At 46.4% G+C, this 17,172-nt stretch overlaps 1 protein-coding gene across 2 annotated transcripts in view; it reads right to left on the bottom strand.

Moving 5' to 3' along the window:
* The window catches only part of calb2 (calbindin 2), a 43,764-nt gene that overhangs the window by 6,623 nt on the left and 19,969 nt on the right, over window positions 1–17,172 (bottom strand). The window contains exons 6-9 of one of the 2 annotated variants that reach the window (XM_033035976.1): window positions 12,625–12,702; window positions 12,186–12,241; window positions 11,470–11,509; window positions 6,853–6,870 (exon numbers count right to left, since the gene is read on the bottom strand). In XM_033035976.1, coding sequence (XP_032891867.1) covers window positions 6,853–6,870; window positions 11,470–11,509; window positions 12,186–12,241; window positions 12,625–12,702 — 192 coding nt within the window. The remainder of the gene's footprint in view (window positions 1–6,852; window positions 6,871–11,469; window positions 11,510–12,185; window positions 12,242–12,624; window positions 12,703–17,172) is intronic. The other variant, XM_033035977.1, reaches the window with a different exon arrangement.

The raw sequence follows: 17,172 nt of genomic DNA, 5'->3' as shown, positions 1-17,172 counted from the left end.
TTAATTTGCATGCAGTATTTGCCTTTTCTCAGCTTCGGATGTTGCTAGAGAGAAAGGTGGGAGGTGGATGTGATTCTGGGGCTGCAAGATTGCAACTCAAAAGGCTGTGGAGGTCAAGTCAATGGATATTTTTAAGGCAGAGAGAAATAGATTCTTGATTGGTATGGGTGTCAGGTTATGGGGAGAAGGCAGGAGAATGGGGTTTGGAGGGGAGGTTAGATCAGCCTTGATTGAATGGTAGAGTAGACTCCATGTACCAAATGGCCTAATTCTGGTCCTATCATTTATGAACTTTCTGGGTGGCCTGCTTCAGTACTTCTAGCCGCAATGAGCACCTGGTGTTCTGGGAGTGGTTGAAGAGGTTTTATACTCGGTATTCTCTCAAAATCAAACACAATTTGCATCAACTGCCATGCCCTACGTTTTAGGGTGGCTGTTGTGGCACCCACAGGTTTGCCACCGGGGCAGATGAAGCTTTGTGAGGCAAGTTGGTAATTTATAAGGAGGTGCACACCCCCTCCATTTACTCTGTTCTTCTCACAGCCGCAGTGGTTCCCAACCCCTATCCACTTTGACCAGGCATAGGCTGCTTCAACACTCAAGAAGCTTGACACCTTACAGGACACAGCAGGCCATCCATTGCCATTCATTCACATTGATGGAAAATAGTAGCAGTGTGCATCATCTACAGGATGCACCAGTAATGCCCCTGTCCCACTTAGGAAACCTGAGCGGAAACCTCTGGAGACTTTGCGCCCCACCCAAGGTTTCCGTGCGGTTCCCGGAGGTTGCAGGTAGTGGAAGCAGGTAGGGAGACTGACAAAAACCTCCGGGAACCGCACGGAAACCTTGGGTGGGGTGCAAAGTCTCCAGAGGTTTCCATTCAGGTTTCCTAAGTGGGACAGGGGCATACACTTAGCCTTCTTCGACATCACCTTCCAAACACACCACCTTTATCAGCTGAACGGACAAGGGCAGCAAAGGTATGTGGACACCTGGAAGTTTCCCGCCAAGTCACACACCATCCTGAATTGCAAACAATGTAGCTACAAGAGCAGGTCAGAGGTTAGAAATCCTGCAGCAAGTAACTTGTCTCCTCACTCCCCAAAGCCTGTCCACCATCTACAAGGTTCAGGTCAGGAGTGCGATGGAACACTCTCCACCTGCCTTAATGAGTGCAGTTTCAATAAACTCGATACCACACAGGATATAGATAAGCTTGATACGCACCCCATCCACAACCACTCACTCACTCTACCACCAACGTATAGTAGCAGCGGTTTGCACCATCTACACCATGCACTGCAGCAACTCACCACTTCTCCTTAGTCAACACTTTCCAAACTCACCACCTGACCAGCTAGAAAGATATGGGTAGCAAACACATGGGGAACATTACCACCTGGAACATCCCCTCCAGGCCACAAGGCTACCTGACTTGCAGGGTCAAAATCCTGGAACTCCCTTTCTAACAACGTTGTGGGTAGCCCCAGACCTCAAAAACTGTAACGGCTGAATTGAACTTAGCACCACCTTCTCAAGGACAATGAAATGCTGGCTCAGTCGATAAAGCCCAAACCCCTTGAATGAAAATAAAAGCTCCCAGGAAAAATGCAGCATTCCTACCTTCATTGCATTTAACCAGTGAAGAGTCAGCATTACTCCACACATAGCACTGACCGGGTAGAACGATCTTGGTCATCCAGCCTGAATACTCCCAGGTTTCTAACTCTTACTGCACCTGTCTGTGGAGTATTGATGCGACACTGGAACAAACGATTTACTTTAAAAGTGACACCCACTTCGGGTGGGATCTGTTTGGCTGGGAACCTGCCGCTCTCCCATCAAGGTTTGGTGCGGAGAGGCTGGTGGTGAGTGGGGTGGTCGGCTGCTTAACACTGAGATGTGACCGTTGCTGGGACCTACACCTTCAGCTGATGGGCCACCTGGATCCTACGGTTTCGTACATCATCCCCCTTGTGATGGGACCTGGGTTAGTTTGACTGCACACCTCTCTCCAGCCCGGCTGACTATGGTGACAAGATCCATGGCCAGCAGCAAATATACAGTGAACCCTTCTTAGTGTGGACTCCATTAACTTACCCATTCCCAAGCAGTAGTGGATATACCAGTGTATTATTTCTAATTCTTACTGGACGTGCCTTGGGAATGTTTGGTGTGAGATTGGAACATAAGATTTACTTGGTGTTCTGCTTATGGTTTGCCTGGTTTGGGAGTGCGTGACAAGGTAGTGTCGAAGAAGCCATACTCTGCATTTAATCTGCACTCTTCCCACCTTGCAAGTGTTTATGCGGAGGAAGGTTTAACTTGGTACTGAATCTGTGCTATTCTTGCTCATTTGAGTGTGTGCTGGAAGAAAGGAATTTTGCTCATGCTGAACCAACCCTGGCATTGTTGGATGAGCCAGATGGAGTTTTACTTGGTTCTAAATCCTGGGAGTTCTAAATGTGACAGAGAACCAACCATTTAGCCTCAGTTGATGGTTGATTTAAAAATATTTAAATATAGACGACCCTCCATCGACCAGACAACCATGTAAATTAGCCACAAAATTAGTAAAAGTCAGATGAGGCAGCTTTACACAGTAATAACCCTGCCCTGGGAGTTTTTGCTGGGATAGTGTAGAGGGGGGGTTCACATTGTTGATCCAATGCCGTTCTTGCCCTCTAATGTTTGACAGGAGAGTATTGATGTTAGAGATTAGGGAATTTGATGTGAGATTAGGGAATTTGAGTATTGAAATTCGGGAATTTGATGTGAGATTTGAGCTATCCTTTTGATGAGAATATAGAGAGTGCTGTACTATACTGAACCTTGGATCCTTGTCTGAAGAGAAGAGAGAGGGAGAGAGAGAGGACAAAAGACAGTGAAAAGGGTTGAGGTATGGGCAGGGGGACAGGCAGAAAAAAGGGTAGAAACAGGAGAAGAGGAGAGATAAAGCAAGACACTTGTAGAGAATAAATTAGAGGGTGAGAAAGAAGAGGATGAACAGAACACCACAGTGAGACACGGAAGGACAGAGAGAGATGGCGACAAAAGAGCAGATGCAAGTGATGCGCAGGAGGCTGTGACACCCTAGAGAGAGCAGGAGGAAGGCAAAGGAATGGGCAAGGTCAAGAACCAAAGACATAAAGTGATGCAGACTCACACACAAATAAACATGCACTCAAACAAACAATCACATGCACACAAGCACAATTACTGAAGGCTATTTGGTTAAACTGAGGCTCACAATCTGAATGACCTCAGTACGTGCTCTGAGAATCTACTCTATTGCCCTGCCCTGTTAGATGATCAAGCTCTGGTTGGTTTTGTGGTTACAAACATGCCTGGAAACATCATCTCTTTGGGCAATGCTTTAATGTCCCACAGGATAGAACATAATCTAAAACCTGATCACATACATGAAAAGAAAGATAAACACACTATGCACAACAATTATATAAAGTGTGGTAAATGCATGTACGCTACTGTATGGGGGTGTGATTAGCGTGTTGTTAATAGGCTAAACTTAGGTAATGGAATTATGGGTTAGTTGGTAGTAAAGTTAGAAAGGTTGTGATATTCATTCTACCTACATCATGGGGAGACAGGAAACCATGTGAGGAAAGGGAAGGACAGAGGAATAATTGAAGAGTGTTCTTCAACTGAAGAGCTTCAAAATTTCATTTTTGGCAAAGTTCCATCGGCAGCTGGTGAACTGAAGAGATCAACAGGGTCTGGAAGCATCACTCTGGACTGGGATGGACACACCTGACTGGCTGGCGGGACAACCTGGTACCTATGGGCAAGTGGGACAGTTAGATCAATGATGCTGGTGCTATCAATGCTACCTGGAACATGTCTTAGCAGAACATACCCTAGCCGCTGAGTAGAGTCGGAGGGAAGGAAGGATCACAACTTCATGACCCAATAGAGAAAGGGTTGGTTACAAATTTGTTTTTTATGTTTGGTCTGTACATGGGGTTAAGTAATTGGGATAGTGACGGATGGGAACTTTTCCAAGCACATGAAATTAGGTATTCACCATGGGCATGAGGGGAAACAGGCCGGCAGCTGAGCGGGTGTTTTCTGAGAACACCTGGATCAAATGAGGGGGTGGAGCCTAAGAAGGAAACCAAGAAATATCTGCTGCCCACAGCCAATGCCATCATCTTGCTGTATTCTGTCTGACTGACCAGTAACCTCCTATGGTCACTCAGTATCATTACACTGATATAGTTCTTCATGGGTTAATAACACAGTTCTATTCCTGGTCTTTTAGGCAACCTGGAATCCTTGGAGAACATAATTGTCTTCCCTCATAACTGAAGCAGGCCTTAACTGGAGGGCAAAACCTGCTGCAGTGTACTTGGAAGGGAGGAATCCAAATTCACGTTGGTCATGAGGTGCACGATGACCCAGGATTTTATCTTTTCCCAGGTATGTTCTTCTTTCCACCTGAGCCTCCTGTTAGAGTCATAGAGTAATACAGTGTGGAAACAGATCCTTCGGCCCAACTTGCCCACACCGGCCAAAAAATGTCCCAGCTCCTAGTTCCACTTGCCTGCGCTTGGTCCATAAACCTACACACCTGTCCTATCCATGTACCTGTCCAACTGTTTCTTAAACAATGGGATAGTCCCAGCCTCAACCACCTCCTCTGGCAGCTTGTTCCATATACCCACCACCCTCTGTGTGAAAAAGTTAACCCTCGGATTCCAATTAAATCTTTTCCCCTTCACTTTGAACGTATGTCCTCTGGTCCTTGATTCCCCTATTCTGGGTAAAAGACTGTTGGCAATGTCTTGGGGTCCTTGATCAGCACCAGCCCCTCAACTCCATTTCTCCCCCAATCATTTATCTGACCCATTACCCAGTCCCAAACAAACCTTTTCTACATTGCTTCTCTCCCACTTCTCCATGACCAATCCCCCATCTCAACTGTTTCCTCCACCTCTGACATCTTCCTGTTGTCCACTCCCCACTCTGCCAGCCCACCGGAATATCCTGTTAGCTGCATCCCATAGAATGGATGGAGACTGCAGTCTGAAAGCCTTTGGTTCAATGCAGAGGGTCTGGTCCACCACCCGCGGCACTCCATACAAGACTAGGCTGTGCCCTCTGATGCAACAGTAGCACAACATAATTTCTAGCACTTAGTGGTTAGCCTCTTATTTATTTAACTGGTCCCAACATCTCTAGTCGCCATTTACAGATATTGATCTGGCCATTATATTACTTGGTCATCCATCCCACACTATCTTTACACTCTTTGTCAGATCACAACCTCTCCATATCGGTCTTTGGTCATAGGAGTTTTGACAAGGTCTTGTTTTTTTTTACAATTTCGAGGTTCTATTCTTTGTTCCCAGAGTAAGATCTGTCTGCAGCCTTTAAATTCAGCAAATCCAGCATTTCCAGGAACACCTGTGTTCTAAATATTGGGAATACTGTTGCATTGTTTCTGGTCTCTGCCACCTTGAAACAGGGAGAGCGTGCAAACACCACACAGGCAGCATCAGAGCCAAGGATTGCACCTGGGTCTCTGGAGCTGTGAGATGGCAGTAATAACTGTTGCACCACAACACAGCCCTCACATTGCCCAATTATTATTTATCTGCCTGTCTGGGGTAAACCAGAGTCCTGATAAACGCAAGTAATCATCATTTAATGATGAAATATGATCCTGAGATTATGACCATGTATTCACTACCTTGCCAAATCAGCTATTTCCAGAGACACAGAAGACTTCTCTAGCCTGAAGAAAGTTCCTGACCCTAAGCATTGTCTGTCATTTTCCCTCCACAGATGCTGCCTGACACGCTGGGTTCCTCCAGCAGTCTTTATTTGCTCAGCAATTTCCAGTCTGGAAACCTTGTTCGATTCCATCCTCTTCCCATCTACGCCTTTGTCATCGCTATACTGACAGTTTCAACGTCCTTCCATCTTCCCTGTTCTTCAATGACTGCCCCTCCAAGGCCCTGCTTCCCTATTCCTTGGACTACACTGAGGTCTGTTTTTGCTGACCTATTCCGATTTCTGGTTTTCCCGTGCCCGCTGTTACTCCACATCCCTGAAACTTCTTCCAGCTCTACAACCTTCTTATTTCTGTGAAGCTCTAAATCTGTCCCGAGTGTTGACTGCTCTGCTACTGATGCCTATGGCTTCAGCCACCTTGGAATTAGCTCTGGAATTCTGCCTCTAATCCTCTTTACTTTGCCAGCTCCCATAAGGCTGTACTACAAATTACAAGCTATTATCTATTTGCCATGTTATTTAGTTTTGAAATTTCCTGTCTAAGATTTTATTAGTGAGATATATCGCGATGGTTAAAAGTTCAACATAAGTTGGGTTCTAAATCAAGGGAAAATGAACAGGGGATTGAAATATTGGGAGGGGATGGATTAAAGTCCACAGATGTGAATAGGGTCTGGATTAAAGAGTGAGGAAGCATCAGAAAATCTAGGGTTAAGAAAGTGGGAAGGAAATGGAGAGGCGTCCAGAGCAAGGGCTTAAGACAACAGAAGCGGAGAATGACCAGGGAGGCCAGCAGAGATTTAAACATAAATAACTAGAGAATGGCCAGAAGAAAGACAGGAATGAGGCAGAGGGCTGGGGAATGAAGGGATATGGGCAGAGGCTGGGGAATGAAGGGATATGGGCAGAGGCTGGGGGGATTGTAAGTCAGCAAATTATCAACAACTTTTCTTGGATGCATGAATGCATGAATACAGTTAAACAGATTTTAAAAAAAAGCTCAAGCCCAAACACCGTGACACAGAGGAAATATCTGTTGTTAATATGGAATGTTGTAAGTGAAATTAAAATCACCTTAGCACTGAAACTTACCTTTGATCCTCTGTCATCCTGAGAGTAAAATAGAACTTCATCAATCTTTCACATATGTAATTAAGTTTTACCTGTAAAGAGCTCTGTTCTTCATGATGGAAACAAGTTAATTATTTATTTTCAATGTTACTGTGGGTGTTTTTCGGTGCTCAGAAATGTGCAGGAAGTCAGTGCTGGGAAATGAAACACCTGATGTACAAACTACCCGCTCCTGGGTCTGTTCAAAGCTGTACAAAGCTCCTGGGTCTGTTACAGAGGGCAGAGGCTGAGCAAGGGTCCCCTGGAGCTGTCCCAGCTTAGACTGTTGCCCATTTCTGCCCCACTCTGCCAGCCATTCTGTGCAGTTTCTCAGACGACTCGGGCACAGCAAGTTCTTTTGAAGCCAATAGTCAGAGGAGATACAGATCTCCCATCTCAGGAACTCTGGGTCTGGTAGACGAGAGGCCCACATTTCTGACCCATTCATACTTATTTAGCAATAGTGTCCGAATAACCCCTCGCCACACAAAAAGCCATGGGCAGAGGAACAAGAGGAGACTATTCAGACTCTCAAATCCCTAATACTATTGAAGGCGATCGTAGTTAATTCGCAGACTAACTGCAAAGCATTTTTTGCCATATTCAGTCTTATTAGCAAAAATCTACTGGTCTCAGATGTGCAATCAACATTTGATACAGCATTAACTGTGCTTTACGGACAGTGTTTGAACCTTCTCTGTTCTCTGCACATGGAAGTGTTGCTGAGCTCCATTCCAGGAAGACCCAGCTTTCAGACTCTGCCGCTGGTCTGAGGCTCTACATCCAATAAAAAACATTTCTCAGTATCCATAAGAACAGATCCTCTTAAATCAACTATAATGAAATCAACTTGACAAATTCCAGGAAAACAATCATACTGTGTAATCTTTCTCCATAATTTACGCCTTGGGCGCTCTTCAGGTAAACCTATGCTGATGTCTGCAGACATCAAGATAAATATGTCCTTCATGTTCCTAGATTTGCTCTCAATTAACCTTGCATCATCGGTTCCACTTTCTTAACTTCAGATTTTCAGCACCTACTTCAGGCATGAATCCAATCTGTGGCCTTATATCCACCCCCTCCCAATGTTTCAATCCCTCCGTGGGTCTGATCGATTCCCAGGCCATTGCATTTCCTCAAGGAAGCAATGGGCACATCCTTGAATATTTCCCCCAGCCTCCCAATAATCTTTCCCATGATAAACTGGGAATAGAGGTTCTGTTTCAGGAGTAAAGTGTCAGGCATGTGAATACCAAGCGTAGCAGTGGGAGTGTAACTAGGGCCTCAGTATTGAGGTTATTGTCTTGGGAGGGGGCATCAAGGTGAAGTGGAGACATAAAGAAGGAAGCAGAGGAGTAAAATGTATGGCTGTGCAGGCTTGAGGGCCCAAGTGGCCTATCCTGCTCCCATCTTCTTGTGTTTTTGTGGATAGTAAATCATGATGGAAGTAGCAAGAGGTTTGTTTTAGAAAGAACTGCAGATGCTGGAAAAATCGAAGGTAGACAAAAATGCTGGAGGAACTCAGCAGGTGAGGCAGCATCTATGGAGAGAAGGAATAAGCGACATTTTCGGGTCAAGAGTCTGAAGAAGGGTCTCAACCCAAAACATCGCCTATTCTTTCTCTCCATAGATGCTGCCTCACCCGCTGAGTTCCTCCAGCATTTCTGTCTACCTAAGAGGTTTGTTTTGTTCCTTTACTTCAGTCACAATCGTTTAAATTGATTTCTGGCATTTCTGGTCCATTTATTTTAATTGTTTACCTTTTAAAAGTTTTTTTCATTACTTAAATTCTTTTAAACGTATAAATCTAGGCCATCAAAAAGAGAACATACAAACTCTGCACAATCAGTGCCCAAGTTCATCATCAAAACAACACAACTAGCTGTACAACTGTGATGCACTTAGGAGTGTAGGACTTAGGGACACCTGTGAAACAAACTCAAACCCATACCTGTCACCTGCTGCAAAGTGGGAATGGTTTCATTTTCCAGCACAGACATCCTCTTCTGGATGAAATGTAAAACTAACAAAATTCTTTCCAAAATAAATAAATTGAATGCAGCAGACACATTGAAAAGACACGAGACAACATACAGGACTAAATGACTTTCTTCTTCTGAAGGACAACCACAACATTGACTTGTTTTTAACACAGCAAAACATCACAAAGCAGACCTGAGGGCAGTCAGCACTGTCAGGGAGCCAAGAAGGATGACAAAAGGTGTGGTTGCAATGATGGCAGAGAGCTAGTTGAATGGCAAGGCTTGAGAGGAAGTGACAGAGATAATGGAGCAATGAGAACTGAAGATGGAGAGCTTTGGAGGGGCTGGCGAGTGTAGATGCTCATAACATCAGGATTTGCCGTGTTTAAGATACAATTATTGTGGAAATGTGTCAGGACAGCAACATCGAAATTTGGAAATAAAAAAAACAAGATATTGGAAGCTGCAATGAGATGAGACAAGAATCGGATGGCTGATTCTTTCGGGAGATGGAACCTGCATGGAGTGAAAGTTGAGGAATGAGGAAAAGGGAAATCTGAGCACAGAGATGCTGAGGGTACGGTAGAAGACAGTGAAGACAGGGTGGGCCACGTTATAGGAGTAAAAACGGGAGATGATCTCAGAGCCCAGTCCAATTGTGGGGGCGCTCCTATGTGTGCAGCCATGTCAGCAGCGCGTCAGTTTTTTCAGCTTTTTTTTATTTTTTAGTATGTTTTAAAGTGTGTATTTTGTGTTTCTTCGTGTGTTTTGTGTGGGGGGTGGTGTGGGGGGGTAAGGGGGAAACCGCTTCGGTCGCCTCCTCCATGGAGAGGCGACTTTTTCCAGGTCGCCTCCCCCGTGGCCTAACATCAAGGATCGACGCGGCCTTTCCCGGAGACACGCCCGGGGCTTCAGCGGCGGGCGCAGCGTGGACTCTCGGCATGGAGCGGGCGACCCTCGCTGGGGCTCGCTGGAGGGGAGCGCTCCGTTTCGCTGGCCCGGGGCAGCCGGCAGCCTGAAGTCGCGGCCTGAAGCCGCGGTCTGCAGAGCTCCAGCTGGTGCGGCGTCTACAGCCCGGGATCTCACGTTGGGGACCCGGGGGAAGAAGCAGCCATCACTGCCGGCCCACGGCCGACTTCTACCGCGGGTGCGACATGGACTTACCATCTCCCCTGGAGGGGAGCTTCGACCGCCGGCCCTGCAGTCTACGGTGCTTCTGGCTGCGGCGGGGACTTTAAATCTCGACCGCGGCCTGCGGCCTACAACAATCTAAAGCCGCGGTCTCCAGTGAGGAAGAGCCGATCCTGGACTGACTGGACTCTGGTCCTGTACACGGGGGGGGGAAATGGAGGAGGACTGGCCAAGTTTTTGTGCCTTCCACCACAGTGATGAATGCTGTGGTGGATGTTTGTGTTACAGTTTTATTGTGTGTTCTTTATTATTGTACTGCTGCTGACAACCCAAATTTCCACCAACCCTGGTTGTGTGGCAAATAAATTATATCTATTATATCTATCTATCTATTAAACAGGGACTAAGACTGCACACTGATGGCCTTAAACAAAGTGAGAAGCCACGATAGACAGCAGGCTGTAGGCTCAAAGATTGGATCACTGAGCATTCTCACTGGCATTTCAATGGAGAAATTTCTAAATGATCCATTATCTGATTTTGAACAGGAGGCTTGACAACCCAACATGGTGATGGAATCAAGGGAGCTCCATACTGGGCTTCTGAAATCTGACCCTTGCTTCCGCAGTGTTGCTGTGATGTTATGTGTAGATGAGAGGCGGCAGACTGCTGACTGACCCAGAAGATGGACCTACTGCAGGAATGGTCCCAGCTGTATTTAGACAGAGGAATGAAAAAATTACTGGACAATGTTGTGAAGAGCTGACGGTGGAAGACAAAAGACTGATGTGTCAAAAACCATGAAGAGTTCCATGAGGGCAAGAACTGATCAGGTATTACAGTGCAAGTTAGAAAGGCCTTTCACCCATAGGGCTGTTGCTTTGTACGAATCAATGATCTGGGCTGAAGTGAGGATAGCAGTGGAAATGCTGCAAGGGAGTATGAATGTGGATGCCTCTCCTTCAAAGTCTGGCCAGAATGTTTCATCAGAAGGTTTCAGCAATACAATGGGATGATTATTGCAAATGTTATTGGACAATGGCAAGTTACACTTAATGTCATTTCTTCTGCCTGTTACAAGGAACAGGTGGGTACATTCCATTCCATACTCCCTGAGGGTCCATGGGTAAATAAATGAATTTATCTAAATTGTAACTTCAGACCCCAAATTAAATCTCTGTCGTGTTTAGTTAGGAGACCTCAGCTGAGTGCCAGGAACAGATTTGACACCCTGGACTATGCAGGGGCAGTTGCTCCCAAACACTGGCCAGTGCTGGAGAATGGATGTGTGTGGACATTGGAAACGTTCAATGCCACACTGACTTTGCTGCCCTGCAGAGGTACCTTGGCAGTCATGGTTCAGGCGCACAGACGAAGGCTGAGCACGCAGGTGAACTTGTGTATGTGGGACTGCATACTCAGCTTGGCAACACTTCAGGAAAAGGAGTAAAAAAACAGGAGAAATCGAACTCAGCAGACTCACCTGAAACTTTAGCAAAAAATTTTCATGGACAGGTAATAAACTAAAGGAAGTAAAAAGAAAGAATTAGTCTTAAAGAGATAGAACACTGATACATCATACAAAACGCCCACCTGTACTGCATGTTTGGAGTGTGCAGAGGCACCTTCTGCCGTGGACTTGAGAGCTGTGCTGAGATTATCCTGGCTCTCAGTCTATGGCACAAAAAACAGCCGTGGTGCCAGGAGACAGAGGGGGCTTGAGTGGCCAGAATGCTTTCCAGAAGCACCTGTAGGGACACTCTCCCATGAAGCCTGTGAGCCGACCTCCATCCACTGTCCAGCTTCTTGGGGAACCGACACACAAGATCTGCTGGTGATTTCCGGAGAATTCAACCCATTCACCCTGCACTAATGTTCAGCTTTTGACAAGCATGTAACACCTTTCCTTTCCCCAAGTTGAACTTAATTTGCCACATGTCCACTTGTTTGAACACTTTCCTTCTGACAACCCGCCTTTGCACCATCTATATCCTCCACAGCTATTTCTTTCTCCATATTTGATGGGTGTTATGTCAAGTCATAAAACTGACCAACAGGAAAAGAGCAAGCAGTTATCAAATATTACCTCCATCAGGTCTAAATGCTTCCTCTCACCCTTCCTCGATTCCCATCCCAATTCCAATCAGACCCTGCCAGTCTTTTCATCTCCTGGAATCCATCTCGAGATAATTAACTTACCGTGCCATCTCTGAAAGACCCAGTTTCCCATCGCCATTTGCATCAAACATTTTCAGCTGTAATAGAAAATAAAGATGGCATGGTGACCGATTCCAGCATCCACATTTTTTTCCTTTGTGCCAGCGGTGCTTGGAGAATGAATGGCGTTTGTTTAACAAGGAGTGTAGGCCACGGGTTGGGATGAGGGAGGATCCACAATCAGTTGGGAGAGTCGGTAGCCAGAGTTCAGGGTTTTGAGAGGGATAGCCAGGGAAGGGAGGGTCATGATGTAGGTGACTGGCACCAGGTGGGCATGCCATGCAGGAGCAGGTCTATGAATGTTGTGCTAGGGGGCATCACCTCCATTGCTCCAGTTCGGGGCAGCACTCACCACCCAGGGACAGCAGCCGGGAGAGATAAGTGTGTTTGTGGATCTATCCCATGCACAGCTACCACTCACTATTGTTTGTGTGTATTCCTGCAGCTTCTTGTCGTCGTAGTGTTTGTTTGCTTTCTTCAAGAGGTCCGCCAGGAAGCTCTGAAGGGAGACATGGTCCAGGTTCAGTTATCTCACATTACAAACACTCCTTGCAGCATAAGAAGTATCTGGTTTCTTTCAACCCTGCACATCCATTCAACGAGATGGTGGCCAGTGTGTACATCAGCTCATTCGGCCCCTCTCTTTGCCAAAATACCTCAAGGGAAAATCTCAGCAGGTTGTCAATGTTACTTTAGCCTTAGTAACCGAGAATACCAGCTAACCACCTCTAAGACAGGAGACGACTGACTTTTGTGGGGGGCCAGTCGAGTGACATCATAGATTTCTACCAAATAAAATCTGAGAGGCTGTAAACTGGCTGTCCCAGCTGAACTATGTCTGCCTGGTCACTATGACAAGGTGCTGGAGAAAGCGTATGGCACACTTGCCTTCATCAGCTGTGGCATTGAGTACAGCAGTCGAGACATCATGTTATAATTGTACAAGATGTTTGATTGCACACCAGAGGAAGGATGTAATTGAGCTAGACAGGATGCAGAAAAGGTTTACAAGGATGTTGACAGGGTTGGAGAGCTTAAGTTACACTGAAAGACTGGCCACGAGAGACTGTTTTCACTAGAGTGTAGGAGGCTGAGGAGTGATCTTATAGAGGTTTAAAAAATCATGAAATGCATAAATAGGATGGATGGTCATTCTTTTCCCAGGGCAGGGGAGTCTAAAACTAGAGGGCATTGGTTTAAGATGAGAGGGAGAAAATTTAAAGGGAACCAGAGGGGTAGTTTTTTCAAAAGAAAGTGGTAGATATATGAAACGAGCTGCCAGAGGAGGTGGTAGAGGAAGATTAATAGACATGTGGACAGACACATTTGGACAGGTTCACAGATAGGAAAGATTTAGAGGGATATGGGCCAAACGAAGGCAATGGGATTAGCTCAGGTAGACACTTTGGTGGGCATGGAAGAGTTAGACCAAAGGCCTGTTTCCATGTTGAATGATTACAACTCTCTGAACACATCCTAATCATGCCAGGCATCGAGACTAAACCTCGTATGTGCAGAATTTGTCTTTAGGGTTGTGTTACTGAGTTTGATGTCTCCCAACCACCAATTCATGTTCTGAGCTCCCTCCCTACAAAGAGGCACCATCTCTCTCCTGGCCTGGTGTGGACAGAATAAGCAATTGTAGGTTTGCTAGCAATGATGGCCCTTTGTCCGTGTATGCTGGCGGGCTAAATGTGAAGCAGGGAGAACCTGTGGCCCTGATCCATCAACTAGAAATTGTTGGCAAGAGACGGGAAGACCTGACGTATGGCAGCCTTCCTGACACAGAGAACAAACATGAATCATTGTAGAATGGCAGGAATAATGATCCATTCTTGTCGTCTCACGGACACATGTCTGCATTTCTCTGTCATCGCGCGCCAAGCCTGGACTGCTGGCAGGAGGAAACCCCTGCAGCAGACATGCTGCCCTGGCTGGAGCTCTGGCTAGACTTGTCCCAGAATTATCACTGTGTGACTTCATGAAACGTCTTCTCCCATAATTGGATCTTTTACTGACTGATAAATAACAGTGCCGAAAGGGCACTAGGTGGTAGGGATCCTGAGCTCAGTTCCTCGCCACAGAGAGCCTTTATGTGGGCAACTCTGGGTGAAGGTCCAGTTTCCAAAGGGTGGAGTGACTTAGGACTGCAGAGAGGTAATGATAAACCATTATGTTATAGAGAATTAATAACCTTAAGTCGGCCTTACTGGTGGACGATTTCAGAGCAAGCCAAAGGGCAGGTGCCCCCAGCAACAATAAATCCCACACTAGGGAAGTTGTGGCCCAGGACATTGAAAGGCATGGTCGCCAGCGTTTCCAGTGGTTTGTGACGCAGTCAGTCCAATACTCAAGGTCCAGTGCGGCTGGTCTACACCCAACACAACCAGACTCTTGGCAAATGTACGTAGAGCTTACAGAAGGGTGAAATGTTACACACACCGTCCACACACACTGCACCACCCACACTCTCTCTTTCTCTGGTACCTGCATGCACTGTGCACCACCCATTTACTTTGTGCCACCCACATGCACTGTGCCATCCACAGACACACACATACATTCTCTGCCACCACCTATACCCACTCTCCGGTGCCAGCATGAGGGATGCACCACCAATGGTCACCGACTTGAGAAGAAGTCCTATTCCCTGGAGGAGGTAGCATCAATGATATTTCCCATTGGAGAGTTCGGCCGCAAACAATGATACACGTCTTGGACATCTTGCTGCTGCCCAGGATGGTCTGGAGTCACAAATGCAGGATTAGATTCCCTTCCAGACAGTCACATCTTGGGCGGGGGGGAAGCAACCCAGACAGAGTGCCCTGGGGCAGGAGGAACAGAACCACCATCCTTGGCCAAGCGCCTCAAGAAAAATGTTGTCTGAGGTGGAGTGTGAGACTGGAATTCTGCCTGTACAAGAGGACTGATCATTCTGTTCTGTCTTGGGTGACCTCTGCGCGCCCTGCTGCATGCCCTACCAGAGGCAGGAACCCAGCTCCCTGTTCTCTTGTGGGTGGGTTATGTCTCTCTTCTTCCTGTGTGTCCCCACTGCCCTTTGACGTTTATTGGCATTAAGTGCTGAAATAATCTATTGGCTAGAGGTTGCTGGCAGTTCAATCATGCCAGGAATTAAACGCTTTGGTCAATTTAATGTCTTCTGTTCTGAACAAGCGGTTTATGAAGCACTCACTGGAGTATCAAAGCACACAATGTGATTTCACACAGCTCTGCCAAGCCCCATTGGAACCGTATTTTATTGCGCTACCTATATAATCGTGTTAAAGCTGAGCAGTGACTGCAATCTTTATCCTTCAATGAGTTGACGGATTCCTGACCTCAGGCTACCTGAGCAATATCAGGACAGGAAAACTGAAGATTGGACACAGAGTTGGAGCTATACAGCACGGAAACAGGCCCTTCAGCCCAATTGGTCTTTGCTAACTAAGTTGAATAATTGAGTTGGACCCATTTACCGGCGTTTGGCTCAAATATCCTTCTAAACCTTTCTATCCATGTAACTACCCAACTGTCCTTCACAATTGGATTGTCTGTGGCAGCTCACTCCAGATATCCTCCACCCTCTTGTGAAAACCTACCCTTCAGATCCCATTTAAATCTTTCCCCTCACTCACTCCACTCAAAAAGACTGTGACCGTCCAACTTATTTTCACTTCACATGATTATATAAACAAGTTCACCTCTCAGCCTCCTTTACTCCAGAGAAAACAGTTGCATCCTATCCAGTCTCTCCAGACCACGATACATCCCTGTGAACCTTTTCTGCACTCTCCCTAGATCACATCTCCAGAAGCAGCTGCAGAACCTGCTGCTGCCCACTTCACTTTCTCTATCAACAGTTTCTTACCTAATCGGACTAAAGTCTGGAGACAGGATTTGTTGAACACAGGGCTTGCTTTAATAATGCCCGCTGTCATTGATCCACAGCCTGCCATTGTAGCCCGAGACTACCAACAGACGTGGAGAGAGTGACCCTGATTGAGGCAGGAATAGGGATTCAGAAAGTTGGAGTCTCAGCCCTTATACATCAATCGGATACCCAATACTTGCAGTGTGTGTGTGGACAAGAGTAGAGACTGCGGGGAGGAAATGCAATCTGACCATAGCCCCATGGTGCAGGGGATCATTCCATCTGAGGGAGTGGCAAAAAATGTAGCAATTATAAGGAACAATGAAGTGAGGTCTGGTGGATACTGTTGCAAATAAAGTCCTGAATGTTGTAATGTCACCCAGTGTTGAGGACTCCTCTTAGGACTGGAGAGGAATGTAATGAGAGGGGAGAAACTCAGTTGCTGTGATCTAGATAGGAACCAGCAACAAAGATAAAATTGGACAAAGAGGTGCTGCTGAGGACTTTGGGATTAAATTAAAGAGCAGAACCACAAAAGTAATAGCGTGTAGTTAGGAACTGCAGATGTTGGTTTACACCGAAGGTAGACATACAATGCTGGAGTAGGTCAGTGGGTCATGCAGTAACTCTGGAGAAAAGGAACTGGTGACATTTCGGGCTCTGAACCTTTTCGTACCTCTGGATTACCTCTCCTCTGACTGAGTCTAACGAAGGATTTGAACCTGAAACAGGAATCAGTTTTCAGGGAGTAGCGTTTGGAGGAACCTCGGCCCTTACACAACCAATGTTCGGAAGATGGAATTGATGGCTTTGTGGTCAAGTTTGCAGATAATACGAAGATAGATGGAGGGGCAGGTAGTGTTGAGGAAGCAGAAAGTCTGCAGAAGGACTTGGACATCTCTCTAAATGGGAGAGTGGGCAAAGAAATGGCAAATAGAATACAGCAGAGCAAAGAGAACCAACGGGATCCCACCACTGGCCACTCTTCCCATCTCCTCCCCTGTCTGCTTTCCGCAGAGACCGCTCCCTCCGTAACTCCCTAGTCAATTCGTCTCTTCCCACCCAAACCACCCCCTCTCCTGGCACTTTCCCTTGCAA

The sequence above is a fragment of the Amblyraja radiata genome, chromosome 17, assembly GCF_010909765.2.
Source record: "Amblyraja radiata isolate CabotCenter1 chromosome 17, sAmbRad1.1.pri, whole genome shotgun sequence".
In the NCBI taxonomy this organism is placed as follows: domain Eukaryota; kingdom Metazoa; phylum Chordata; class Chondrichthyes; order Rajiformes; family Rajidae; genus Amblyraja; species Amblyraja radiata.
Note: the sequence above shows the minus strand (reverse complement) of the source record. Positions and strands in the feature narration are given on the sequence as shown.